The sequence below is a fragment of the Eptatretus burgeri genome, chromosome 16 (assembly GCF_056783735.1).
Source record: "Eptatretus burgeri isolate ZD-2024b chromosome 16, Ebu_testis_v1, whole genome shotgun sequence".
NCBI classification, from domain to species: domain Eukaryota; kingdom Metazoa; phylum Chordata; class Myxini; order Myxiniformes; family Myxinidae; genus Eptatretus; species Eptatretus burgeri.
The window spans coordinates 9,336,422-9,362,350 of record NC_140976.1 but is presented as its reverse complement, the minus strand read 5'-3'; the positions used below and the strand labels follow the sequence as shown (position 1 = coordinate 9,362,350).

The following is a 25,929-nucleotide window of genomic DNA, read 5'->3' as shown; positions in this document are numbered from 1 at the left end:
TTCTCTCGGCTCTCATTTGCTTATTATTGATCGTAGAAATACAACTGAGCACTTTTTGAACTCAGCGCATCATGCCGCACACGGTGATATCCATTTTGCATTCGATCCAATCACTTGTCGATCCTATATTGATGTTCGTATGCGGTACCCTTTTAAAACGCAAAGTCTTCCGAAATTATTCATCGTCCTGTTGATTTTTTGTGAACCAAGTAACCCACTCACACTCTGGAATGATCATAAAGCTGTGTTAGCAGAGGATTTTTTCCAGCCACAACGTTCATGTTGACGAAGACCGCGCAGGCGAAATGTACAATCTTTGCTTGATGGAAATAGAAGACCACATCCTCGCACACGGAGGTCAAACTCTGGATAACTACAACCTTCCTGTGGGAATCCTGTCATTGACTGTACAACGGCGAGCGACGTATTTCACACGAGCAAGCCATCTGATCATGAATGGGCATGGCGATACAGGTAAAAGAAAATGAACAGGCAGCCAGCACGGCAGCTATACACTTCGAACAACAGCAAGCCATCTGATCTTGAATAGGTGTGGGGATACTGGATATAGCATGTGGACAGCCAGCGAGCTCGACAGCAACGTACTTCGAACACAAGTAAGCCATGTGTGGCTGCTGGTTGCATCATCATTGGTTGGGACGTGGCTATGCCGCTGATGCAGTGTCCCCTTACCAGTACACTGGTGCTCATTTTGCCGACCTTGGAAGGATGACAGGCTGAGTAAACCTCCTGGTGTATTTTAATTCAACGGCCCAACGGGGGATGAACTCAGGACCCTAGGATCCCAAGCCGCCATCCCAACCACGAAGCCAACACCAGGCTATATTTCTGAGAAGTGACGTCCTTGTTTCACTTCCCACAAACAAGTTCCTTTCTCAAACTGTAGAGGACATTCAATGTTTTGTACGTGAACGAAGCAATCATTTACAAAAGCATGTTTTCACTGCGGATGAATAGGCTGTCAGGTAAAGGCATGGTAGTGCTCACAAATGGCAGACACCCAGATTTATTAATGGGGTTATTGTTCCATGGAGACGCATTTACAGGCACAACTATTCGGACACATTTTTTCTTTCACATGTACTTTGTGTAGGAATGTTGACCTGATGATGCATATTTGGTGATTGGGTTCGAAAAACGAGTGGCAATGAGAGTTTATTAACTTATAGCTGGTTGCAGTTTTATTTTGTACACATTAATAACTGCCCCCTGTACCCCATAAACATAATATTTTTCACCACAGTTTAAACATTCCTCATTGTTGTAGTTCTATTTTGAAGAACATAAATCATCAACCTGTTATGTCCTTTTCTGAACAGGACGAGATGAACTTTTGGAGGAGATTCAAAGTTTCAAACCAGAAGCCGAGAATATAAAAGCTGCCACATTCCTTATGCTGGGGCATATCGGATCGGGCGAATCCAGCTTCGTGAACTCAATCAACACGGTTTTTGCAGGACACCTTCGCCTGACTGTCCTCTCTTTCTGGAGAGCAGGAAGTTTCACCTTGAAGGTAGTGTTCTGATTCAATCCAATGTGTATTGATCTCCTATCTCAGAATGCAATGTACCACGAAGCAGTTGCAGTCTTCCCACTGCTATTCTCACGTTGTTACCCCCACCGCCGAAGATGGGCAAAAGTTATGTTTTCACCCCAGTCTGTTTGTCGATCAGTAGGATATCTCAAAAGGTTGTTGAGGGATTCGGCCGAAATTTGGTTGACAGGTTGGGTGTGTGACGAGGATGAATTCGTTGGAGTTTGGTGAAGATCTGGATCCGTTTCGGACACGACAATTTCGAAGAGATTCTTCACCATTGAGAGATTGGGTCAAAAACGATATATAACAAGTCTGGAGACGGCAATGGTTCACGAGCGGTATTTGACGATGTAGATTGTTTCAGAAGTCAAGGATGAGACAATGTGATAATTTTTGACCAAGTTATAAAAATGATCAACATGATGTGGTACAGGTGACAGGTTATTCACTGCAAAATGTCGAAAACCCGGTTTCGTTCAACAACTTTCAAAATTTGACCTTTGCATAACCTTTACAGGTCACAAAACAATGTTGTGGACATTAAAATAAGGAAACAGGATACGTGCTATAGCTTATTGGAGTTTGTTCATCGAAGATGGTCGAAACCCCAGTTGGATTCTCACAACTTTGAAAATTTGACCTTTGTGAACTTTAAAGGTCAAAGGTCAAGGATTATGACCTTTGGTGCAAAACTTCCTCTGGAACATTCCAGAAACAATATAACGTCATATAGGCGATATGGCATTTCGCACTCTTCGGATTATCCATACTTTGATGAAATCAGCGTAAAAACAAACTTGAAAGGGGCGCCATGGGCAAGGTGTTCGAGATCGAGCAAAATGGTTTCGAGACTTTAGGTGGAGAATGACCTCAAGATTCTGCATTAAAAATATTGTCATCCCCGCTCTCAAAGTTTGGGCGGTCGTATTATTTTTATGTCAAAATTTGCAATTTTCTAAGTTTGTGACATTGGGATGAAAATGAAAAATCGAGCTCCGTGGGGCTATGCAGGTGCCATTGGGTTCACCAAATACCGAAAACCCCTGCCAGATTCGACAAACCCCCTCAGAGTAGATGGATTTTTACGTCAAATTTCGCAATTTTCTAACTCTGTGACCTTGTGACCTTGACCTTGGGAAGAAAATGAAAAATTGAGCTCCGTGGGGCTATGCAGGTGCCATTGGGCTAACCACATTCCGAACCCCCAGCCAGATTCGACAAACCCCCTCGGAGAAGATGGATTTTTATGTAAAAATTCGCAATTCTCTAAGTTCGTGACCTTGTGACCTTGACCTTGGGACGAAAATTAAAAAAAATCGAGCTCTGTGGGTCTATGCAGGTGCCATTGAGCTAACCAAATACCGAAACCCCTGCCAGATTCTACAAACGCCCTCGGAGAAGATGGATTTTTATGTAAAAATTCGCAATTCTCTAAGTTCGTGACCTTGTGACCTTGACCTTGGGACGAAAATTAAAAAAAAAAAATCGAGCTCTGTGGGTCTATGCAGGTGCCATTGGGCAAACCAAGTACCGAAACTCCTGCCAGATTCGACAAACCCCCTCGGAGAAGATGCAATTTGAAATCGGCTACCCCTAAAAACACATGTTTTTTGGGCGTGGCTCCGCCCATAATGGGCGGACCACGCCCATTCTCAGGTAAACACAACGAGATCATGTTATAAACCTCCCACGAAAATTTTATCAGGATCAGATCAAAACCCACGGAGCTATGCTCGGGACAGTGAGACAGACAGACAGACAGACACACACCAATAATGAATATAGTGGTCACTTACTGACTCGTGAACCAATTAAAATCAATGCAAATCAAATGAAAGACCAAATCGGTACAGTCCTGCATTGGAGTAATCAGAAGGAACCCGAACAAGCAAAAAGCAAAGATGAAGTCATCAGGAGGAACCTGGATAGGATTCACATTTCAGCTGCTACTCCTCTCCCCTCAAACTCATCCATGCACAGCCAAGTGAGCCTTTTAAAAAACATCAAAAATTAAATAATTCTGGTTGCCAGACCATGTGGCCGATCAAGTTGAAATTTAAAACATGCATTCTCCATCACGAGTGGATCATAATTGTGAAGTTTCACATCGATTATTTAAGCGGTTCCAGAGAAAACATTTTTTAAAATATTTTTCTTCAAGCAATTATTCCTGTAAAAACTTGTACACTGAAGGCTTCGGGAACATTTATGTGAAGTTTCCTCTCGATCTGTCCAGCCTTTCTGGAGAAGAAGATTTTTTATAGGTTTTACGGTAAATCCAACATGGCTACCAACGCATGTGACCGATGACATCATGTGTAAACATTTTGTTCCTCATGGGTAGGCAGTCATACATGTAAAGTTTCGCCTCGATCTATTCAGCCACTTCAGAGAAGAGGATTTTTGAAGGTTTTTTGTTGTTTTTTAAAAAACAATATGGCTGCTAAATCATGTGACCGATGATGTCATCAAAAACTTTTATGTGGAACATTTTATCCTGAGATGGCCCTCAAAAATTTTCATACTGATCAGATGTAATGTTCTCCACATGCAATTATGATGTCATCAAAAAAGAATCATGCTTCTTCCCCGTGAGGAGGACTTACCTTGTGCCAAGTTTCAAGTTTTTTTTTCCCTTCGTGCTGTTTCAGAGATACAGAAGTCCAAAGTTTTTCCATTTTTCCAACATGGCTGCCACACCCCATGACCTATGACATCATAATTATCATTAAAACATTTTACATGAGTCGTCACACCGATGGTGAAAATTTCGTTTCAATCTGACAAGCAGTTGCGGAGAAAAACAATAAAATTATGTGTGGGCAGACAGACAGACAGACAGACAGACAAACACGAAAAAGACGTCGTGCAGAGCACGATACTTACAAAATCCACCCCCTCTGCAAAGGTTACCATGGATACATCAAGTTGTCCATGTCATTGAGATTTAAATTGACAATCTTAATCAAGACTCAGGTCAATTGGATGAAAATTAATTATTTTTCAGATTGAAATTGATTTTAGAAGTTTGAACTTTTGTTGGCCTTTGACCTCTTGACATCAACCATAGTTGTATTCCAAATTCAGTGATGCACTATGCAATTGCTGCCTAATTTTCAGTTTAATCGGATAAAAATTTACGATTTTTCAGATGAAAATTGATTATTTTCGAAGTTTCACCTTGAGTTGACCTTTTGACCTCAAATACTTGCTTTCCCAATTCAGTGATAGACAATGCAATTGATGTTTAATCTCCAAGTTAATAGGATGTACAATGATGATTTTTCAGTTGAAAATTGATTATTTTAGATGTTTGCCCTCGAGTTGACCTTTTGATCTCAAAAATAGTTCATTTCCTAATTTAGTGACGCACTATAAAATTGATGTTTAATTTTCAAGTTAATAGGATGTAAAATGACGATTTTAGAAAATAGACCTGAAGATGATCTTTGACCTCAAAATCAATAGGCTTCTCGGTTGAGACTACCTCTGCAACTTGGTAAAGTTTCGTGATGATTGGTTTAGAATTGTGACCTGTAGGCGATTGACAGGCAGACAGACAGACAGACAAACAAACAGACAGAACAAAATCGACTGACCAATGTACTTGGAAAATCTTCCATTTTGCAAGTAACAAACGGACACAAATGCAATATCCTCCCCTTCGTCAAGGGTAACAAGACTGAGAATTGTTTTGCAATACCTGTCCCCTACCAACGTGATATTTACGAAGTCAAAAAAGGGAAAAACTGAAAAATTGATGAAACTCTCTGAAACTCGAACTTTTTCTGTAACTTATCATAATAAAGCCATGTACCAAGTTTCAGTTGAATATGTTAAAGGGTGTGGGGAAAAGGTCGAAAAAAATCACAGGTGGGACGGACAGATGGACAGACGGAGAGCAAACCTATAGTCCCCTCCGGTGAAACCGGTAGGGGACTAATAAGTACAAACTTCACAAACAGCAATGCAGCTATCCATTAACTCATGACTCTCAACATGGGAAATCGGTTCACACATTAAACCCAGCCGGTTCTCACTGGGTAAAAGGTTGACAGCGAACCCCATTGGTCTTGTCAAAGTCCGGAGGGTGCACTCAAATAGTGAAACCGACACAGGCAGTCGTACCATAGTCCTCAGAATGTGAATCCCTGAATCATCGAAGCATAGAGGAGAACTGATTCGGCTGTGAGAGCCATACCACTGGAAATGAAGATGGGAATGGGTAAGATAAACAAATAGAGATTACGTGATCCAAGGAGCAATCTTGGATCGTGTCACACAGTAGAAGGATTTGGGGTGGTTATTGATACAGGGGTAAACAGAGAGGGCAGTACCCAATGGCCAAGGCAACAAGCAGCGACACATCAACCTGTACGTACACCTCGTATTGTGGGAGTGGCAGTAGAAACGAGCACAGTTATGATGGGTACACAGACCATTAACCAACCCAGAATGCAGAACGACATTGGGCCATATGTGGGCTAATGTTGGCAATAGATCGGAAAGGTAGGAACGGTCACAAGCGGATTTCAAACATCAGTCCAATGTTGGCAATGAGGTGTGAAAGCAACATCGATTTGCCCATGTTGGTGCAACGTTGGCAATGAGGTGTAAAAGCCATCCGACATTGGCCCAACGTCGGTGTACCATTTGGGAAGTGACCAATGTCATGATCTTGTAACGTGACCGTCATGTTATGGGCAACCACTGAACTAAGTGACCACTATACATGGAAAGAAAAACACAACTGCCCGGTTTGACGTCCCTATTCTATAGCGTGCTTCTGGATGTATCGCATTGCCCCCTGCTGACATTTTCATCATGGAATCTCCCATCAGGCATTAAATTCAGTGTGAACAGCTCAGTGCAGCAAGTCAATACAACCGAGGCTATCCTGCCCCTACCTCCAAGTATGCCACAAATAATCCAATGCCTGAGATTATGAGATTTGATTGGAAATACAGATCAGAATACTCATACAAATGGACAAAGCAACGATCAATAACCGAGATGATGAACAAAATGATTATGCTGCGTTTTACTATTTTCGATTTTGTAATGTTTTACCTTAACAACACAACTTCTGCCGTACACCTCCATAGGGTCACCATGCTCCGTGTGTGCTGCTTCCGTGGAGGTAGTCGTGGTGCAGAGTCTGCACACTACTTTGCTCAGGTCAGTCAACGCTTTGTAAGGAACTATCAAACATGACTGAACATCAAACATCAGTGAAATTCAAAGACATTCAAGATCTAAAAACGATAAAGATTGAAGACATGAATGTATAACATCCAACATATTGAAAACAGCTGAGAACCAACCAGTCCCTGAGATCTGTTTCAGCCTGACATGGTATACATAGCAGACAGACATGAACATAAAATATAACCTGATTAATAAGTAATTATAATTTCTGCCATCTTCCTCATCCCTGTCTGCACTGCTGCAGAAACACATCTCAACCACTTCCCGTCATCGCTTCCTCTGCTCACTCACCCAAGGAGCTCGTCACCTGAATCCGCCACAATATCATCCCTTCTCATTTGCACCCAGGGGTGGCTTTTTCACCAATCAAAATTCCCACATTTCTGCCACAATTTCTGCCAAACGTCGGCTTTCGTCCATCACTCCGCCTCACCAAACGTCCACCCAGTCCGAAATGGGCCCTGATGTCGAGAGCAAGCTTGACATGCTCATTGAGAGAAAAAGAGATAACAGGTAATACAAGGAAAAAAATATTAATCATCATTACAATGATTTTTGTAATCACCATACCTCATATGCAAACCACAATGTCAAACTCGGTGATGCCAATGATAGTTCTTGTTCTGTTAAGTTAAATAATTGTTGGATGTTCAGTAGAGTGTACTTTCCCTCTGAGCAAAAATTTAAATGCAGTTACCAATTCTATAAAATGTAAGGTAATTATCAATTTTTGTTTCCAAACATTCAGATATCACAAATCTGTGAGGATAGCTCAAGGTTGATATGAACTTTATTTATTGTAGAAACGTGTTGAAAATCAAGGCTGGAGAGTTCATTGAACACCTTACCCTGTGCAGTCTTGGGAAACATACACAAGGAGGCGTCTGCGAGTGGCAAATTTGATTGGTTGTGATGATATAAAATTCCGTAATATTTTGTCGAAGGACAGCAAAACAGCAGGACTTTGAAAAAGTATCAAAAAGTCGATTTGGGTTCGAGTGTTCAAATCAATAATTCAATTGAAATAAAATAACATTTTAAAAAGCTGTGGAAATATAAAATGAGGAAGTTTACCGCCGTTGAGGCAGCTTCTTTTACACTACCTTATTTAACACGTTACATTAGGTATTTGTGCCTGTTGTTTGTGTCCTTTATGACATCTTTAAAAACAGTAAATTTCCTGTTTGGATGATTTTCAATTTGGTTTCACTGTGAGGCAGACAGAGTTTATATATCTATATGTATATATATATATATATATATATATATGTATATATATATATATATATATATATATATATATATATATATATATATATATATATATATATATATATATATACATACATACATATACATATAATCTCACTTCTCTGTGCATGGACGATCAGGAAAAATTCAGTGCCATAGTAGTGCAAAACTACATGTTTGTTTTCCGATTCATGTTCAAAATACAACAATCAATTAAAATGAAGCTGTTCCTCAATCATAAACTGACGTTTGTAGACAGACAGACAGAAGTGAACCAATTGCTTATAACCCCGCTTTTCACTTCGCATGCGTGGGGTAACAATAGTCAAATGCTGAAATTTTGTGCAAAGATATTGTCTACCTGGAGCGAGTTATGTCGGAAGTGACATCAATGAGTCAAAATAATTATGGGGGGGAGGGGGAGGAGGAGGAAAATCCCGAAGATGGTGGAAACAACGTTATGTGTGCTGTGGAATGGAAGTGCATCGTGAACATTTCAGTGATACACATTTTGATGATGCACATCTTTCACAGTTAGTTGTGCATTCATTTGAAATTGGACAGTGCGTTAAAAAATAGCTCAGTGAGTGATCTTGAACATTTTCATGTGCAACCAACTGCTGTCACTCAAACATCAAAAAACGCTGAATTATATACATTTTTTGAGAACCAACAAATAACGATAAGTGAACTGTGACAGAAGAGCTGGATGTAAATGTGGGAGTGGAGGAAATGATCAATTACTTTTTACTCTGGGATTCAATAAGTTCAGTACTAAGTTTCGACCTCAACTCGACCAGACGTCAAAGGGTGTAGGTAATCTTGCGATGATGGGTTGGGAAGTTAAAAATCATTCCACAGACACTATAGATTGTCACCTTGTGATTTTCATCTCTCTGGATTGTTGAAAGAACATCTCCATGGAATTAAGTAAATGAACATAGAAGATGTCGAAGATGCACACCCGTCCCAACGATTTCTATGCAAGTGGTATCAAGGCACGACCACCTCCACGGCACAAGTATATACTGTATGTGTAGCAAGGGAATACCTTGAAATTAACTTCCCAATACTTTAAAGTTTTCTTGGAAAAATGTCCATGTCGACAACTACAGTCGTTTTACATCTCCAACAGAGTATAACGGTGCCATATATTTTCTCCAAAGCCAAGAAGGTACATTGGTTTGAGTATCTACCTCTGTCTGTAACAATCAATACGTACAGGGGTAAACCAAATCTGTAAATGTAAAATAAACGTTTTGTTTTCTTCCATCACAAGTGTTCATGCAGAGAGTGAGGAACATAGTGAGCTGTGTCCAGTCAACTCCTACACAGAATGGGACCCCCTTGAGGAGGTGATTGTGGGGTGTGCAGAAAATGCCTGTGTGCCACCATTTACTGTCGAGGTGAAGGTAAGCTCAACGGATTCACAAGTACCAAACTGCATTTCAAAATCAGCTTGTGGTTTGATGATGATCAAATGCGGTCACTTACATGATATTTGTATCACCTTATTTTAACCCCCTCTGCTTCATCTAATGTTCCTTTGAGTTAATCTCTCTCCCAAGGCGAATACCTCTCAGAATGACTGGAACTTCTTCAAAGAGAATGGTGGAAAACCATTCCCAAAAGAACACTTAAAGCTTGTAGTTGCTCAGATCTCTGAACTCTGTCGCGTGCTTGAGGGTGAGGGAGTGACGGTTCGCCGTCCTGACATCATAGACTGGAGCAAGCCCTACAGCACACCTGACTTCAAGTCCACTGGTGATTAAAAAATAAAAAACAGAAGCAATGAGTGGGACATATAGAAGTCGAAAGTGTATTTTGAACAAATCAGGTGAGGTTTGATATATAGTATTCGACAAACAGAACAGCAAAACGCAAGAAACATATCATAATGGATTGACATGTTTCCTTTATATTTATAACTTACATGCAAAATAAGAGATTTCCTCAATGGATATTGCTTCCCAGTGCAAGAACAGGTGAACAGGTGTCAACCTTGTGAAAACCCCGTTTGGCTACTTTCAGCAATATTGCAGTGAGGGACTCATTATAATTTTATAATAGTTGATAATTTGGACAATGTCATCTCTGTTCTGCAGGCCTCTATGCTGCTATGCCTCGAGACATCTTGCTTGTGGTTGGCGATGAGATCATCGAGGCCCCAATGGCATGGCGCTCACGCTTCTTTGAGTACCGTGCTTACCGCCCACTGCTTCGCGAGTACTTCCGCCGTGGTGCTCGTTGGACAACTGCACCAAAACCCCTCATGCAGGATGAACTCTATAATAATACTGTAATTATTTTTTGTACTGTAAATACTCATCAATACTGTACTGCAAGTCGATTTTGGTGAAGATCCGAATCTGGATCTGGATACAAGGTTTATTCAATTTCTAAGTTAATATTCACCATTAAGAGATTGGGCTAAAAACGATATATAGCATGATATTTCAAAAATTAATTGGGCCCGATATGTTCTCGTGGATCAGGCATTACGTGGCGCAGGTATGCGCTCTACCAGATGCCTTTCTCAATTTTTTAAGTGTCTACATCACAATACATTTCAACAAAGAATATACAAATAATTTAATGCTTCTTTTACAAAACATACTTTGTATTTGAATTGAAAAAAAAAAACAATCCAATTTTCTGGCACATGATGTCACCACAGTCCACACTTTTCAGGGCGGACATCCAGTTCAAGAGCCACACACTCAGAGCAGGAGAGTTATAGTTAGTTTATAGGAGAGTTGTAGTTTTAGTTTTAGTTATCGAGAGTTATAGTTGGTTTTCTTGGACAACTGGATAATTATGAACACGAATGATGAAAAAATATTTGAGAAATGGCCTTCTGTCCTCGGGCTGTCATTGCTCGTACCCGATTGGCAGCCACCTCAATCTGCAACTTAAACTTGTAAATACTTTAAATAACACCTATACAGCTGTGTGCTCTGTTAAAGATTACTTCTGTGTCGATCTGTCTTTTGCAATGGTTCCCCAAATTTGTTTAGCACCAGCACCACAAAAGGTTAATCCAGCTCTGCGTAACAAGCGTCTGCTTCTGAACATTTCATTGGTTGTTGTATCATTTTGAATCTGACTTTGGCAGCTATTTTTACTAATATAACGAACTGAAACGAGGCACCTCTCTTAATTGCTTGCTTCTCTTTCCAAGTGGCTCGGCACGTGACTTGCAATGTGGCTGATACGGAATGGCTGGGTTGGTAAGCGACAGCAAGCTACTTGCTGAAGGAACACACCCCAGGATGGTGAAGCTTATGGAACAATTGTTTTTCATTAAGTTGAGAGGAGTCTCACATTTTCCACCAGTCTGACATGCTATTGTCCTCTGTTTTTAAACACAATTAGTTGCTTCATTTATTTCACATATGTAACTAGAACGGCACTCAGTAGAACACATATCCCTCCACCAGGTTGAACAGTTTACGTTTTGTGTTCCCATTTATAGGCCGGATCTGCATCTGGACTTGAACCATATTTAAACGGCTTGTTCTTGTCACCTCCCAAATGCATCCACCAAGTTTTGTCATAACCCGTCCACAACCTTTTGAGATATCGTTCAATATATCGTTGCGGCATTGTCCCTCAATGGTGAAGAATCATTTACAAAATTATCGTATCCGCATTCGGATCAAGGTCTTCACTAACATCGACTCAATTTGTCCCCATCACACACCCAACCTTTCCACCAAGTTTCGTCCGAATCTGTTGTTTGTTGGGTCACCGAAATAGGTGACCCTGATTGTCAGTAATTCTGTCTGTTTGTTTGGATGTTTGTTCGTTTGTCATCAGCATAATTGGTAGTAAATTCGTGGGCGGATTTTGACCAAACTCGGTTGGTAGGTACATCTTATGACCTAGTGCTTTGGAAATTGTGATGGTTGCTAGGGACGCTTTGGTTCCCCAGCAACAACCGAAAAACCTTCAAAATCGGTGCCGTTCACGCGAAATCAATTCTGAAAGCCATTATCCCACGTAGGGTTATGAAATTTGGCTCGAATGATGTACAGGTGATGCTCGATCAAATATGTTCCAGTTTTGTGATATATGGAATACTTTACCCGCAGCGCCCCCTACAATTAGGGTATGCGCGGAAATTGTCCAAAATTGAAGTCCCCCTCGCGACCAGGTGATTGTATCGATACGAATGAAACTTTGCAGGTTCATGGTACTCAATGAGTACTACAACTTTGTCTCAGGACATATTAACCGATTTTGCTTTGGTCAGGGGTCAAAGGTCAATTAGTGCAAAAATCGATAATATGCGAGAGCTGGAGGTGCCTTCGCGCCAAATGCTACTCCTCCTAGGGTTACGGTCGGATGGTCATGAAAATTTACACTAATCATCTGGAATACAATATGCACAAATGATCGAGCCGGATTTTCGATTTAGATCTTTGTTCACCCACAGCACCCCCTCGAACTTTGGGGATTTCCGATTTCAAACCGCATTTTCAGTACTTTTCATTCAAATGGATACCGAGTAGTTATCAGTTGATGGAACTGGATGAGATTTGATGTGCATAATCTTCAGGTGATTCCCTATCCGCTATATGACATCCATTTTGCTCTATATCTTATAGTTTCCATGCTGGGCGACCCATCACCGCCTACCGGCTTTGTGTTTGTTTGTCTGTCTGTGAGCAGGATATCTGAAAAATTTGTGGACGGATTCAGACAAAACCTGGTGGAGAGGTTGAGAGTGTGACAAGAATGAAATGATTCGATTTTGGTGAAGATCTGGATATGGATACTCGAATTTTTAAGAGATTCTTCACCATTGAGAGATACGGTTAAAAACATTATTCAGTGCAGCACCATATCTCAAAAAATTGGGGGCGGATTTGGAATAAACTTGGTGGACCGGTTGGTTGGGTGTGTGACGAGGACAAATTGATTATATTTTTGGTGAAGATCTGAATCCTGATCTGGATACGAGTTTAAACAAGGACAAATATGTCCAAGAGCAGCGTCCTTAAGGTTTTATCGGCTAAAAAAAAAAACAACTTCCGATATTTCGTCACATGCCTTGATGAAGCCAATCGCGGGACCCGTCATAATGTATTTACGTATTTACGATATATAGTGTATTTACGAAATTACAATACGATAAATGTAATAACTTTTAAATATTAACGAGAACTTTTCGAAACATTAAAGCAAATGTCCGAATATATTTAAAAGTTCATGATAGACACTCTCAAAAGGCACCGTCAATGTTTGGGAGCTAGACTGTGTCAAATGCCTGAGATCAAGGGCCACCATCCCTTGTTTGGAGAGCAGCATGTCCAGCATGAACTGCCCTGATCTGTATCCAATCTGATGATCGTCTGCGATCATGCAGTTGGAGAAAATGAATGATTTGTTGTCAATGAAGTAATATTGGAAGTAAGCTAATGGTCCTGTAGTTTAGAGTATCTGCTTTTGCTCAGTCCAATCCTTCTCCACCCCAGAGACTGTGGTTTTATTCATGTTCATCAGCATAGAATTTGCAAAAAAGAAATCGCTGTACTGTATAATTATCCTAGTTTTAATGTTTCACACATTTATGCTTGTTTGTGTCTCCATGGATTTCTCAGCCACCGAGACATTTAGTCTTTCTCCTCCACTCCACCTAAGGACTATCCCGTGTTCTCCGTCGAGGATAAGAATGCACTCATTGCAAAAGGCCACTTCGTTACAACGGAACACGAGCCCTGCTTTGACGCGGCAGATTTCATTCGAGCCGGAAGGGATATATTTGTGCAAAGAAGCCATGTATGATGACGTAATTGCTTTTATTACATCGCCATTCATATTGATAATGTATTCCTCATTTGTCAATCATTTCCTTCTCATTACCAACATCCCAACAGTGAATGTCAGAAGTAATAAAGCTTGGCACCATTTCGCTGGATGTAGGATTTGTATCATACATTTATCATTGGTTACAGGTAACAAACAACTTCGGGATCGAGTGGATGCGACGACACCTTGGGCCTCGGTTCCGCGTGCATAAATTGTCCTTCCGTGACCCAAACCCAATGCACATCGATGCGACCTTCAACATCATTGGACCAGGGTTGGTGATTTCAAACCCTGATACACCTTGCAATCAGGTAAGATTAGAGATCCTGTGCATGATTTCAAGGATGTTCCATAGAGTATAGAGCAGCGACAAAACCATCTCTGTCCATCACTTATTATTGCAGATTGACATGTTCAAGAAGGCTGGATGGAGAATCATAACACCTCCGGATCCACTGATCCCACATGGTGAGGTTGTTTTCCTGGTGAAGTGTCAAGATGATTCCAAAACCTAATTGTCAAAATGTTTTTAACAGCTCAATTCAAATATTTTTCTCAATTAGATACAAATTTCAGAGAATATTTTCAATTCATCCCATATCCTCAAATTATATCACCTTCCGATTTTGTTCCTCTGTCATTTCTTTCTCATCCAACACAGACCACCCACTTTGGATGTCCTCTCGCTGGCTCTCTATAAATGTGCTGATGCTTGATGAACATCGAGTGATCGTTGAGAAAGAGGAACAAACGACACAGAAGATGTTTGAGAAACTTGGTAGGTTCCTCACACTCTCACGATGTCTCTCCGAAAGGACTGTTTGGAACCCCATCCCCCATCTACTTTCTCAACAATTCTCTGGAAGAAGTCTTTTCTTTCAATCTTTTGGGTCTCACTATCTGCCATGACCTTTCCTGGGAAAGCCACATTTCAAACCTGGCCTCCAAAGCCAGTCGCCGACTGGGAATCCTTCGTCGTGCAAAGTCCTTCCTCGACCCACCTGAGCTCCTGACCACTTACAAAGCTTTCGTCCGCAGCTTGATGGAGTACTGCTCTCCCCTCTGGGCTGGCACTTCTGCCTCTCACGTTTCTCAGCTTCACACTGTGGAAACCAAGGCATTTAGGATCATTGGTATCTCCCACGATAAGGCTGAGTCTTTGGGCCTCTCACTCTCTCACTGCAGGCAGGTCGGTGGTCTTTTTGTCTTCTCCCGTCTCCTTTCCAATCTCGCCCCCCCACTGCTCTCTGTACAATTTGTCCCCACCATATTTCCGCAGGACGCTCAGGTCCGTCAACAACCCCCTTCTGGTAAAACTACCAAAATCACGAATCATTGCTCACCTTCACTCTTTCATTCCTCTTTTTTCTCACCTTTGGAATAAACTCCCTCTCTCTATTCAATCCCATTCTTCCCTCCAGGCCTTCAAAACAGCTGTTCACCACCACCTCTTACCACGCCCATCCAAATCCTCGATCTTTTCTACCTCGTTAACCCACCCCAAACCCACCTCCTTCAAATTCCCTGTTTTCCTTCCTGAAAGTCCATGTTGTGTCCATCTTGTATACCCCATGTTCCCAACCCCATTCATCTCCCTTCCACAGATTTAATGTCTCTATTCCTCACTGTTTTATCCTTCCAATGCCCCTCTTATTTCATTCCCTCCTTGCTGTGCGTTGTGTGGTATCTATCATTTCTTGAAAGCGCGACTGTGTCGCTGATGCAGTGCCCCTCTTCCAGTGCACACTGGTACTCATTTTGCCGACCTCGGAAGGATGACAAGCTGAGTCAACCCCCTGGTGCATTTATTGAGCAGCCAACGGGACTTGAACTCAGGACCCTAGGATCCCAAGCCGCCACCCTCACCACGAAGCCAACACCAGGCTTTGCATACGAGTCTTGACAAGGTGTACAAAAAACAAACAAACAAACAAAAAATCAGTGTCTGATATTGTCCTTTCCAAGACTAATCATGCGTTTTGCTGCATGACCTCTGCCATTCAAACGAGGATGCACCATGGTAGAAATTTTGCCAGATGCTGATCAATTATATTTTGGTATCACATAATTGGTACTCCCTCGTAGAGACATCAGGATTAATTTCATCCTCACAGCCAACTGAGAACAGGCTTTCCAAAACATCGACATTAGTCTTGAGGAGTTTGAATATAATTCCATTTTGAGAACTAATTGATTAATAATTTTGGAACACAGGTGGATTTATCAGAACTCCTTGCTGATCTATACGAGAAGCAACACTACCACTAAACTTGCTGTAGTACACCAATTAAAGTTTTATAGCTTTGAATATTCGGTCTTCAGAAGAATTGAGGGGTCGGCATTCATTCTTTGGAAGAGCAGAAGCAGCATGTCCAGAGTTGAGTGGCAGGATCGGAATTCAAACTGATAATCAAAGATCAGGCAGTTTGAAAACAAGAAATATTGAAAATGGCAGCCATGATGGCTTCCATGATCTTACTTGTAATTGAAAGTAAGAACACACCTAAAGCATTTCGGTAAACCATTTCGGTTCAGTAAACCATTTAACCAAATGTTCATGCCAAATTCAATCATCTTGCATCTGAGAAATCGTCACGACAAGGTTTCAGTGTCGTCTGTATTGAAGATCACCGTGATGTCACCATCCCATCCCATCCCATCCCATCCCTTTCATGAATGTTGACCATTTGCCTTTCACTCTTTTCCCATGATATTATACTTCTCAGAAATCTCCCTCAAGCACTCATCATGTATCACACCAGTCCGATGAGTATAATGCCATTCATCATGTGTTTGATTAACAGCTGTGATTTGTACGATGGGGGAGTGGGGGGGTAGTGTGACCAATGCTCTCTTTTCACCCATTCATCCCACAGGAATAACCCCAATCCCTGTGTCTATCCGCTTTGCCAACTCCCTCGGTGGCGGATTCCACTGCTGGACATGTGACATCCGCAGGCGTGGGGGTTACGCTTCATACTTTGAATAAATGTTATTGTTTTTTTAATCTTGACTATTTTTTTAGCCATTCTTTGTCAGGACGTAATTGTTTTCTTTAGTCACAAAATGTGATAACGTCATTGGATTCTTAATGATAATTATTTTCTTCATTGTGCTGTATCCCTCTTTTTCCTTCTGTTTGTGCCGAATCCATCTTCCCATTCTGATAACATTTTTATTACTCTGTTGTTACTCAAGATGGATTTTTCATAACTGCCTTTTGCCTCCCCATTATTTGTTATTGCATGTTATCTTCAAGGTGGATTGATCATGTTAATCGTACCTTTGAAAAAAAAAAAGATCTTTGTTGAGAATAAATAGCAGGAGTCCACAATATACTTTATGTTTTCATGCAGGATGGGTGGTGGAAGGTGGTGTGGGGATTGTGGGAGGAGGGGAAGTTGGGGGCATGGAGTAAATTGGGGAAGGAAGAGAAGTGTGGGGATCGGAAGGAAATGCAGATTGGAAGAGTGTAGGATATGTGAGAGGGAAGTGGCACGTCGGAGGCATACATCAATTGAAGAGGAAGGGGACAACACAAAGTCCGGTTTTTACATGTTATAAAGAGATGTAAGCCTGGTGTTGACTTGGTGGTTTGGGTGGCTTGCTTGAGATCCTGGGGTCCTGAGTTTGAGCCCCGTTTGCTGCTGAATTAACACCAGGTGGGGTTGACTCAGCCTGTCATCCTTCCGAGGTCAGCGAAATGAGTACCGGTGTACTGGTTCCAGTGTGTGCCCCGGTGAGAAGAGGTAAACCGTATCCCTACGCGTCATAAGAGACGACTCAATGGTTGGCGTCAGGAAGGACATCCAGCTATAAAAAATGTATTACCTCAAAAGGGGAACCATGATTGTCATGGGGCCCACAAGGCTCACCCCTGTTCTCGCAGGGAAAAAATGGTCTTAAAATACGTGTGTGTGTGTGTGTGTGTGTGTGTGTGTGTGCGTGCGTGTGTGTGTTCACGTTATGAAGAGATGACGACAAAGCAACATACTTCAACAGAAGACAATGACAAAATTATTACCTCCACCACTAAAGGTGGATGGAGGTTCTGTTTTCACCCCTGTCCATTTGTTTGTTTGTTAAGAAAATATCTCAAAGTTATCGACAGATTTGGACGAAAATTTGCAGAGAGCTTGGGTATGTGACAAGGACGAAATTATTAGATTTTGGTGAAAATCAGAATGAGAATATGGATCCGAGAAATTTAAAAGTGATTCTTCACCATTGAGTGATGGGGCAAAAACGACAAAGGATATCTCAAAAAGTTGTGGACTGATTCAGACGAAACTTGCTGGTCAAGTTGGGTGTGTAAAAAGGAAGAATTGATTCGATTTTGGTGAAGATCCAAATCCTAGAATCTCTACCATTGAGTGATCGGGCTAAAATGATATATAGCACGATATTTCAATAAATTATATTCAACAGAGTAGACAGTGATAGGACCAGGGGCCATAGATTGAGAGTAAAGAAGAGGAGAGTTAAGACAGTAGGAAGGCAGGGGACTTTTACTCAGAGTAGTGAATGCATGGAATTGTCTCCCTGGAAAGGTAGTAGCAGCAGAAACAGAAGATTAGCTTAAATTAGAATTAAATAGGTACCTGGAACTTATGAAGGTAGAGGGGTATGGGGATGTTGGCAGGACTTTTAGGTAGTTTCAACACTGATGAGTGATTGTGTGCATGTGTATGGAGTGCTGTTGGTGGGGGTCTCGTCAAGAGGTGTTGTGTAGTTGATGTGCGTTTTTTATCCAAGCCCACGCCCCCTCCCATGGGGGGAAAATACAAAAAAAAACACTAAATTTAAATTTAAAAAAACATTTTCATTTTCTTCTTTTGATCTAGTGTTGATAGATTGGTGTGGTGTTGATGTGGCACAGACATTATGGGCTGAATGGCCTCCATTTGTGTCTAATTGCCCTCCACCTGTGTCTAATCTCCTTGTGTGTTTGCTTGATAAGAAAACAAATGCTTCACACATCTCAATTCGCTGTATTCCCATCTGAACTTCAGATTTCACTCATTCAACTCACCATCTCACACCGTGGGGAAGAGTTCGGAAGTTTGGGTTGAGGGTTCGGAGAGTCTCCATTTATTTATTCTGTACAGGCTTAGAAGAGGGCTTTAAAAATAAAAGGAAGAGTTGGAGAAGGATAAAGGGAGTATGGGAGGAAGCAGGAAAGAAGGAGGAAAAGTTTCTGCCATTTTAAGGATGTAAGAAATAGATATCTTTTCTTATCAACCCTTTCATATGCAAATACACGAGTCCTCGGGACACAAAACCATCAAACTGATCCGACCCACTTCCATGCTCAGCTTTGTTTTCCATCAACAGATGCCAAAGGAAGACATTATTCAGAAGATTTTAAAAAAGAAAAAAAAGAGCCACTTGGCCGAGACCTCCATGTGCAGGCACGCACGCACGCACGCACACTTGGGTATATAAAAATAGCTGGCTGTAACAAAAATTTGCCAAACAATGACAATCTGTCAGTAAATTACTAAAGGGACACAAACCCATCGTAGGCTGAGGACGAAGTCTGTGCGGCCACAACGAGCAGCCAGAATGTGTGCTGAAAAGGATAATGACTGCACCTTCTCCAGTGAGAAAGGGGATCCCTGCCTCACGATAAGACTGAGCTCTACAACAAAGCTAAAAAGGTGTCACCTGTTCTTCAACCAACAACTACTAAGCTTCAGACAAATCGGCAAAGATTATCTCTCTCTTGCTTTCCATAAATGAAACTCGTTCACTTTGAATGCAAAGAGCATCAACAATCAGCACTCGTCCTTTTGAGTTCTGGGTTACTGACTCCCATTTCATGCTTCACCATTTGCACCTCTCTTTGCATAGTGCACTACATCCTCTACTCCGTTTTTCTTTCTCCCCCCTCCCCTCTCTTTTGTTGGGACCAATGTAAGCCTGCTGCCTTGCGTCAGCGAAAGACGACGAGGCTGACCCTATGCCTCCAAATAATATATATATATCTCTATCTCTATCTCTATCTCTATCTCTATCTCTATCTCTATCTCTATCTCTATCTCTATCTCTATCTCTATCTCTATCTCTATCTCTATCTCTATCTCTCTCTCTCTCTCTCTCTCTCTCTCTCTCTCTCTCTCTCTCCCTCTCTCCCTCTCTCCCTCTCTCCCTCTCTCCCTCTCTCCCTCTCTCCCTCTCTCCCTCTCTCCCTCTCTCCCTCTCTCCCTCTCTCCCTCTCTCTCTCTCTCTCCCTCTCTCCCTCTCTCCCTCTCTCCCTCTCTCCCTCTCTCCCTCTCTCCCTCTCTCCCTCTCTCCCTCTCTCCCTCTCTCCCTCTCTCTCTCTCCCTCTCTCCCTCTCTCTCTCTCTCTGTCTCTCTCTCTCTCTGTCTCTATCTCTATCTCTCTCTCTCTCTCTCTCTCTCTCTCTCTCTCTCTCTCTCTCCCTCTCTCCCTCTCTCCCTCTCTCCCTCTCTCCCTCCCTCTCTCCCTCTCTCCCTCTCCCTCTCCCTCTCCCTCTCCCTCTCCCTCTCCCTCTCCCTCTCTCTCCTTTCCTCATTTCCTCGGAATGAATGGGGCACCTGTGTTTGTAGTTCCTGTGATAAAGTGTCTGAGACTTGGTTTCTTTGCTCGGAGTTAGAGCTTTGTTTTGTGACTGTTTCCTTTGTATAAATGATCCTTTTTGAGAAATGTTGGAAACCGTTTTCCAAACTGCACGATCATCTTCTTCCATTGGTTAAACATCGTTTGTGATTCGTGGCAGGGAGTTCAGCTATGCCCTTTCATTATGGTTAGATATGAGCCAACATTCCACTAACGGTATCGCTTGGCGTTTTGACTGATGGCAGTGGTGCGTTGGGAAGCACGGTCCTTATCTGGGGTGATTACTTTGCCGGTAAGGTAAAGTGGGATTTGGATGCTGGATCCTACTTCCATTAAGTGTCTCAAACGGCGTCTGTGATTGCACAGCAACCCGTCGCTCCATGGAGTTACACAGGGTCCATCAGCTTCAGGGTCATCGGCTGGGAAGTGGGTCTGAGAACTCCCCTCGCAACCCCCACCAACCGTGAACCCGGAACAATACATTTGTGATTTTCTTTGCCTTGTACAGATACAGTTGTACAGTATTTTTTCACACCTGCAAAGTTGCAAGCATTGAGAGAATAAAAAGCAGAAAGACAGAAAGGTTCTGTGGTGAGAGCGAGCGAAGCGACTGATGGGGCAGGATGTGGGAGGGGGAATGGTGTTTGTCGGAGAGGGGCGAGTGTTTTAGGAGGGGGTGTCCCGTACACTTTTTTTTGTATACCTTGTCGAGGCTCGTGTGAGAGCTAACTCACAACGTACAGCAAGGGGTCATGAGACAAGAGGGGCAGGAGTGGGAAGGACAAAACATTGGGGAACAGAGACATTAGATCTGTGGAAGGGAGAGGGATGGGGTGGGGAACATGGGGAATACAAGATGGACATTACAGGGACTTTCAGGAAGGAAAGCAGGAAATTTGAAGGAGGTGGGCTTGGGTGGATTAACGGGGGTAGAAAAGATCGAGGATTTGGATGGGGAATGATAAAAGGTGGTGAACAGCTGTTTTGAAGGCCTGGAGGGAAGAATGGGATTGAATAGAGTGCGGGAGTTTATTCCAAAGGCGGGGAAAAAGAGGATTGAAAAAGTGAAGGTGAGCAGTGATTCGTGATTTTGGTAGTTTTACCAGAAGGGGGTTGTTGGCAGACCTTGAGCGCCCAGCAGAAATGTGGTGGAGACAAATCGCAGAGAGAGCGGGGGGGGGGGGGGGCTGGAGAGGAGACGGTAAAAGACAGAAAGACCACCGACCAACCTGTGGTGAGAGAGTAAGATGCCCAAGGACTCAGCCTTATTGCGGGAGATGCCAATGATCCGAAATGCCTTGGTTTCCACAGCGTGACGCCGAGAAAGGTGGGAGGCAGGAGCACCAGCCCAGAGGGGAGAGCAGTACTCCATAAAGCTGTGGACAAAAGCTTTGTAAGTGGTCAGAAGCTCAGGTGGGCTGAGGAAGGACTTTGAACGACGGAGGATTCCCAGTCAGCGACTGGCTTTGGAGGCGAGGTTTGAAATGTGGCTTTCCCAGGAAAGGTCATGGCACAAAGAGACACAGAAGCTTGAAAGAAAGGACTTCTTCCAGAGGATTGTTGAGAAAGTGGATGGGGGGGGGTTCTAAACGGTCCTTTCAGAGACACATAGTGAGAGTGTGAGATTTGTCCTTTTCAAACACATGTTCCACGTGTTGGACCAGTTTGTGGTTTTATCCAAGCTGTGAGCGAAGAAGCTGCTGCATGCCGGTCTGAGGGATGACCGATGGTACAGCAGAGGGTGGAGTCATCAGCAAAGAGATAAAGAGGATTTTCCAGAGTCGGAGAGATCATTGATGAAAACCAGAAAAAGAACAGGGCCCAGAATGCTACCTTGAGGAACTCCAGCCTGTACAGGAAGAGGGGATGAAAACTCCATTTCGGGCCATACGGTGACTGCGACAGGAGAAAGGTCTGCGAGCCATGAGTGGAGATGGCCTTGGATACCATAGGAAGAGAGTTTGGTGAGCAGGGCAGGGTGCCAGACTGTGTCAAAAGCACGTGATATGTCCAGGGATACGGCTCGGATTTCCTGTCTGGCATTGAGGACCTCCATCCATTGATGGGAGAGCAGAAGCAGCATATCCAGGGTAGAGTGACCTGGTCTGAAACCAAATTGATGATCGGAAATTAAGCCATTGGAGAAGAGGAAGGATTTAATGTCTGAAGCGATGATGGATTCCATAACCTTGCTGATGATTGGGAGAAGGCTGATTGGTCTGTAGTTGCAGGGATCTGTTATTGCACCTTTTTATGCAGGCCAGTGATGTTTGCTGATTTTCAAAGTTAATTTGTTAATTATATTAATTTAGACCAGAACAATAGTTAACATTATTTTTCTTTATTAATGGGTTCATTTGGGGTATTCCATCTATCGTCAATAAGAAATTATACCTCTACAATTTATTTCGAATAACTTGATTAGTTAATTTTATGAATTCTGAGCAGAAAAATAGTTAACATTATTTTTCTTTATTAATTTCTGCAGAAGATATATAACTGATCTACAGTTTATTTTGAATAAGTTTATTGGTTAATTTTATTAATTTCGAGTTAATTTTGTGTATTCAAGCATCATGCTATCTTGTTATTATTGAAATGATCTGGGGTCTTTCAAGAAAGTGATTGAAAATTGTAGCTGGTCACTCAATTTTGAATAAGTTATGCTCGTTAACTTTATTACTGTGTACAATAAAATTTGTTAACGTGATTTATCTTTGTGATTGAAATGATCTTGGGAGATCCTTGAAAATTTTCATGGATGGACTCAGCATTACCGCAGGCTCTCATGCCGTTGCAGATCCTTTGTGTCATTGCAATCACCTAAAAAACATTCTTAATTCGGCTTTGAAATTTGGCATACATAATATATTATTGTCATTGCATTGGAAAATATTTCTACAAATTGTGGGTGTCATAATGTAATTACCTAAGTAATAGGTTAAGTCATTAACTTTATAACTAAGCTGAAAAAGGTTAGTTTACATTCAGTAATAACATACTAACATGATTACAGTTGCTAACTGTTGTTGTTTATTGTCTTTTTTAGATTTTACTGTGTCAGTGCTTCCTGTCTGCCTTCGTGTCAGTGCAACTTGTCTGCTGTTGTGCTACTTGCGAGCTTTGTGGTATTAGCTTCTTTCCTTGGAGAGCTCAGGTGAGATACACCTTACAGCATTAATAATAATAATAAATATATTTCAGACTTTGGCTGATTGTTCTGTGTTTTGAATGGCTCCAGGTGATAATATTATATTTTTCGCTCAATGGCTGAAATGCTTCGGAGCACATGACTTTTAATAATAATGGATCAGAGAAACAGTTAATCAGGATATACTGTATAATAAAGTATTTAAGGATTTTAACTTTTTGATGATTAAATATTCTGTTATACATACAATGTTCAAAGTTTTTTTTTTCTTTTTTTCAGGATTTTGTGTTGGTCTAATACAGAAGCTTCATTCATATCATTCATTCATTAGTTTTCCATTCATTGAGGAAGGCAACCTCGTGAAAAAGGCAAAACCTTCATTACATCATAAAAGGGTGAATTTTTCATCTCAGAGGAAGGCAACCTCGTGAAAAAGGCAAAACCTTCATATTCAAGGAAGCCCACCTCCAGATATAAAAAAGGTGTGACACTCATTCAAAGGAAGGCAACCTCATAAAAAGCTCAAATTGAGTGAGAGAACTGCACTCTCGAGCCTAACCTTGCATTACTTGAATTAGCCATAAGGCGACAAACTTAAACTAGCCGTAAGGCAACAAATTTCAACTAGCGGTAAGGCAACAAACTTGCTGTAAGGAACAGTACCTTATACTACTCGAGACTGGCCTCTGGGAAACCACGTTATAGCTGTTGTACTATTTGAACTGTTGAATAAAGTGATAGAGTTTGCATTGACTAATAATTGACAAGTGTTCTTTTTGATACATTTGATATTTTAATATATTTTTTAAACTGCTGAAAATATTGAATAGCTTCTGCATTTACTAGTTAGTGAAATACTGATACAATCCAGAAGCTGCTATTTGACATAAGTATTATATACACTAATTAGTCATAGATATAGAGAAGACACGTTAATCCTCGATACTTCGAATTACAATTTACCGTATTGAAAGTTCAATAAGAAAAATCACTACTCGTTGCAGATTGCTTTGTGTGCTTCATTCAGTGTATGTTGTGACTGTTATAAATCAATTCTATAAGCTATTGTCTGATATCAGATAACTTATATTTGTGTGTTGTATCCCAAACTCTTTTTTTTTAACTATTTAAAAAATCTTTTGAGATAGCATTTACAAGTTGTGCAGCTGCAGGTACTAATTTAAGGTGTCTTAACAGTTGTATATATTATTGCATTTGTGATATTCGTATGGTACTGCAGTTGAGAAAATGTGACGAAGGAAATATGCTTCAAAAAAGCGAAATTAAATGAAATTGAAAATGCGTGAATTGCGTAAAAATAAAACCACAGCACAAAGAATAAGCGACTTGAAAGTGTCAAGAGGTCAATGAAGGAATTGAGAAATAATGAGATACCTGAAAAGAGAACGAAGTGAGTTGAAACTGTTAAGAGGTCTATGAGTGAATCTAGGAATAATGAGACTCCTGAAAAGAGAAGTAAGCGACTTGAAACAGTAAAGAGGTCAATGAGTGGATCAAGGAATAATGAGACTCCTGAAAAGAGAAGCAAGCGACTTGAAACTGACAAGCATGCAAAGATTGACACAAGAAAGAAGGCGACACCTGAAAAGAGAACTAAGCGACTTGAAACTAATAATAGATGATTGAAAGAATCGAGAAAAAAATGAAACTGTAGATGAGAAATAACATAGACATGGAAAAGATAGAGCACATCATGGAAATTAACGATTTCTGGAAACTTCAGAAGACCAGAATATACGCAGAAAAAAATAACAAACTTAGTCAAACAAAGAACAGAATCGATGAAACAGCATTGAAAAGAATTATAAAGGACACGAAAGAATGCAGCGTCAATGAAAAATAGACGACGAAATAGGCGTGTTGACAATCCATCACATAATGCTGTTTTTGAACAGTTCTTGAAGAAAGTTGGAGATTCCGCTGATTATGTTTGTTGTTCATGTCATCGTCTCATGTATAGAATGTCCGTGGTACAGTTGAAAGAAAACAAATACACAAAACCTTCCAAAGAGTTGTTAGATAATGTGCTGGCTTTCAGAGTGAAGTCGTATGATAATCGTGAATTGATTTATAGAACATGTGATGATACTTTGAAGAGAGGAAAGATGCCAGCACAAGCAAAATCTAACAATCTCTTTTTACAAGAACAACCAGTGGAATTGAAAGACCTGAATGCTCTGGAACTTAGGTTCATATGCCAAAGAGTACCTTTTATGAAAATGGATGGTTTGCCAAGGGGGAAACAGCATGGCATTCATGGTCCTGCTATTAATGTACCTACCAACATAGATGAAGTATGCAAAGTTTTGCCACGGTTGCCATCGGAATGACATATAGTGCCAAT

The 25,929-nt window shown here is 41.3% G+C and overlaps 1 protein-coding gene and 1 long non-coding RNA gene across 3 annotated transcripts in view; one reads left to right on the top strand and one right to left on the bottom strand.

Annotated features, from left to right (window-relative positions):
• LOC147010462 (uncharacterized) overlaps positions 1 to 6,768 on the bottom strand; it is an 11,151-nt gene extending 4,383 nt beyond the window's left edge. Inside the window, exons 1-3 of the long non-coding RNA XR_015052397.1 lie at positions 6,629 to 6,768; positions 5,599 to 5,761; positions 4,165 to 4,266 (exon numbers count right to left, since the gene is read on the bottom strand). This is a non-coding gene — a long non-coding RNA (uncharacterized LOC147010462). The remainder of the gene's footprint in view (positions 1 to 4,164; positions 4,267 to 5,598; positions 5,762 to 6,628) is intronic.
• On the top strand, positions 1,467 to 24,324 carry LOC147010461 (glycine amidinotransferase, mitochondrial-like). 2 transcript variants are annotated; one of them, XM_085859586.1, is made up of 12 exons: positions 1,467 to 1,534; positions 6,664 to 6,736; positions 7,011 to 7,279; positions 9,297 to 9,429; positions 9,586 to 9,781; positions 10,123 to 10,316; positions 13,664 to 13,801; positions 13,978 to 14,142; positions 14,236 to 14,299; positions 14,493 to 14,609; positions 23,463 to 23,570; positions 23,844 to 24,324. In XM_085859586.1, the coding sequence occupies exons 2-11, from the start codon at positions 6,671 to 6,673 to the stop codon at positions 23,546 to 23,548; spliced, it is 1,428 nt and encodes a 475-aa protein (XP_085715712.1). In that variant the 5' UTR covers positions 1,467 to 1,534; positions 6,664 to 6,670; the 3' UTR covers positions 23,549 to 23,570; positions 23,844 to 24,324. The 2 variants fall into 2 exon arrangements, with proteins under 2 accessions (XP_085715712.1, XP_085715711.1); XM_085859585.1 differs by lacking the exons at positions 23,463 to 23,570; positions 23,844 to 24,324 and adding an exon at positions 16,708 to 17,165.
• The last annotated feature ends 1,605 nt before the right edge of the window (positions 24,325 to 25,929 follow it).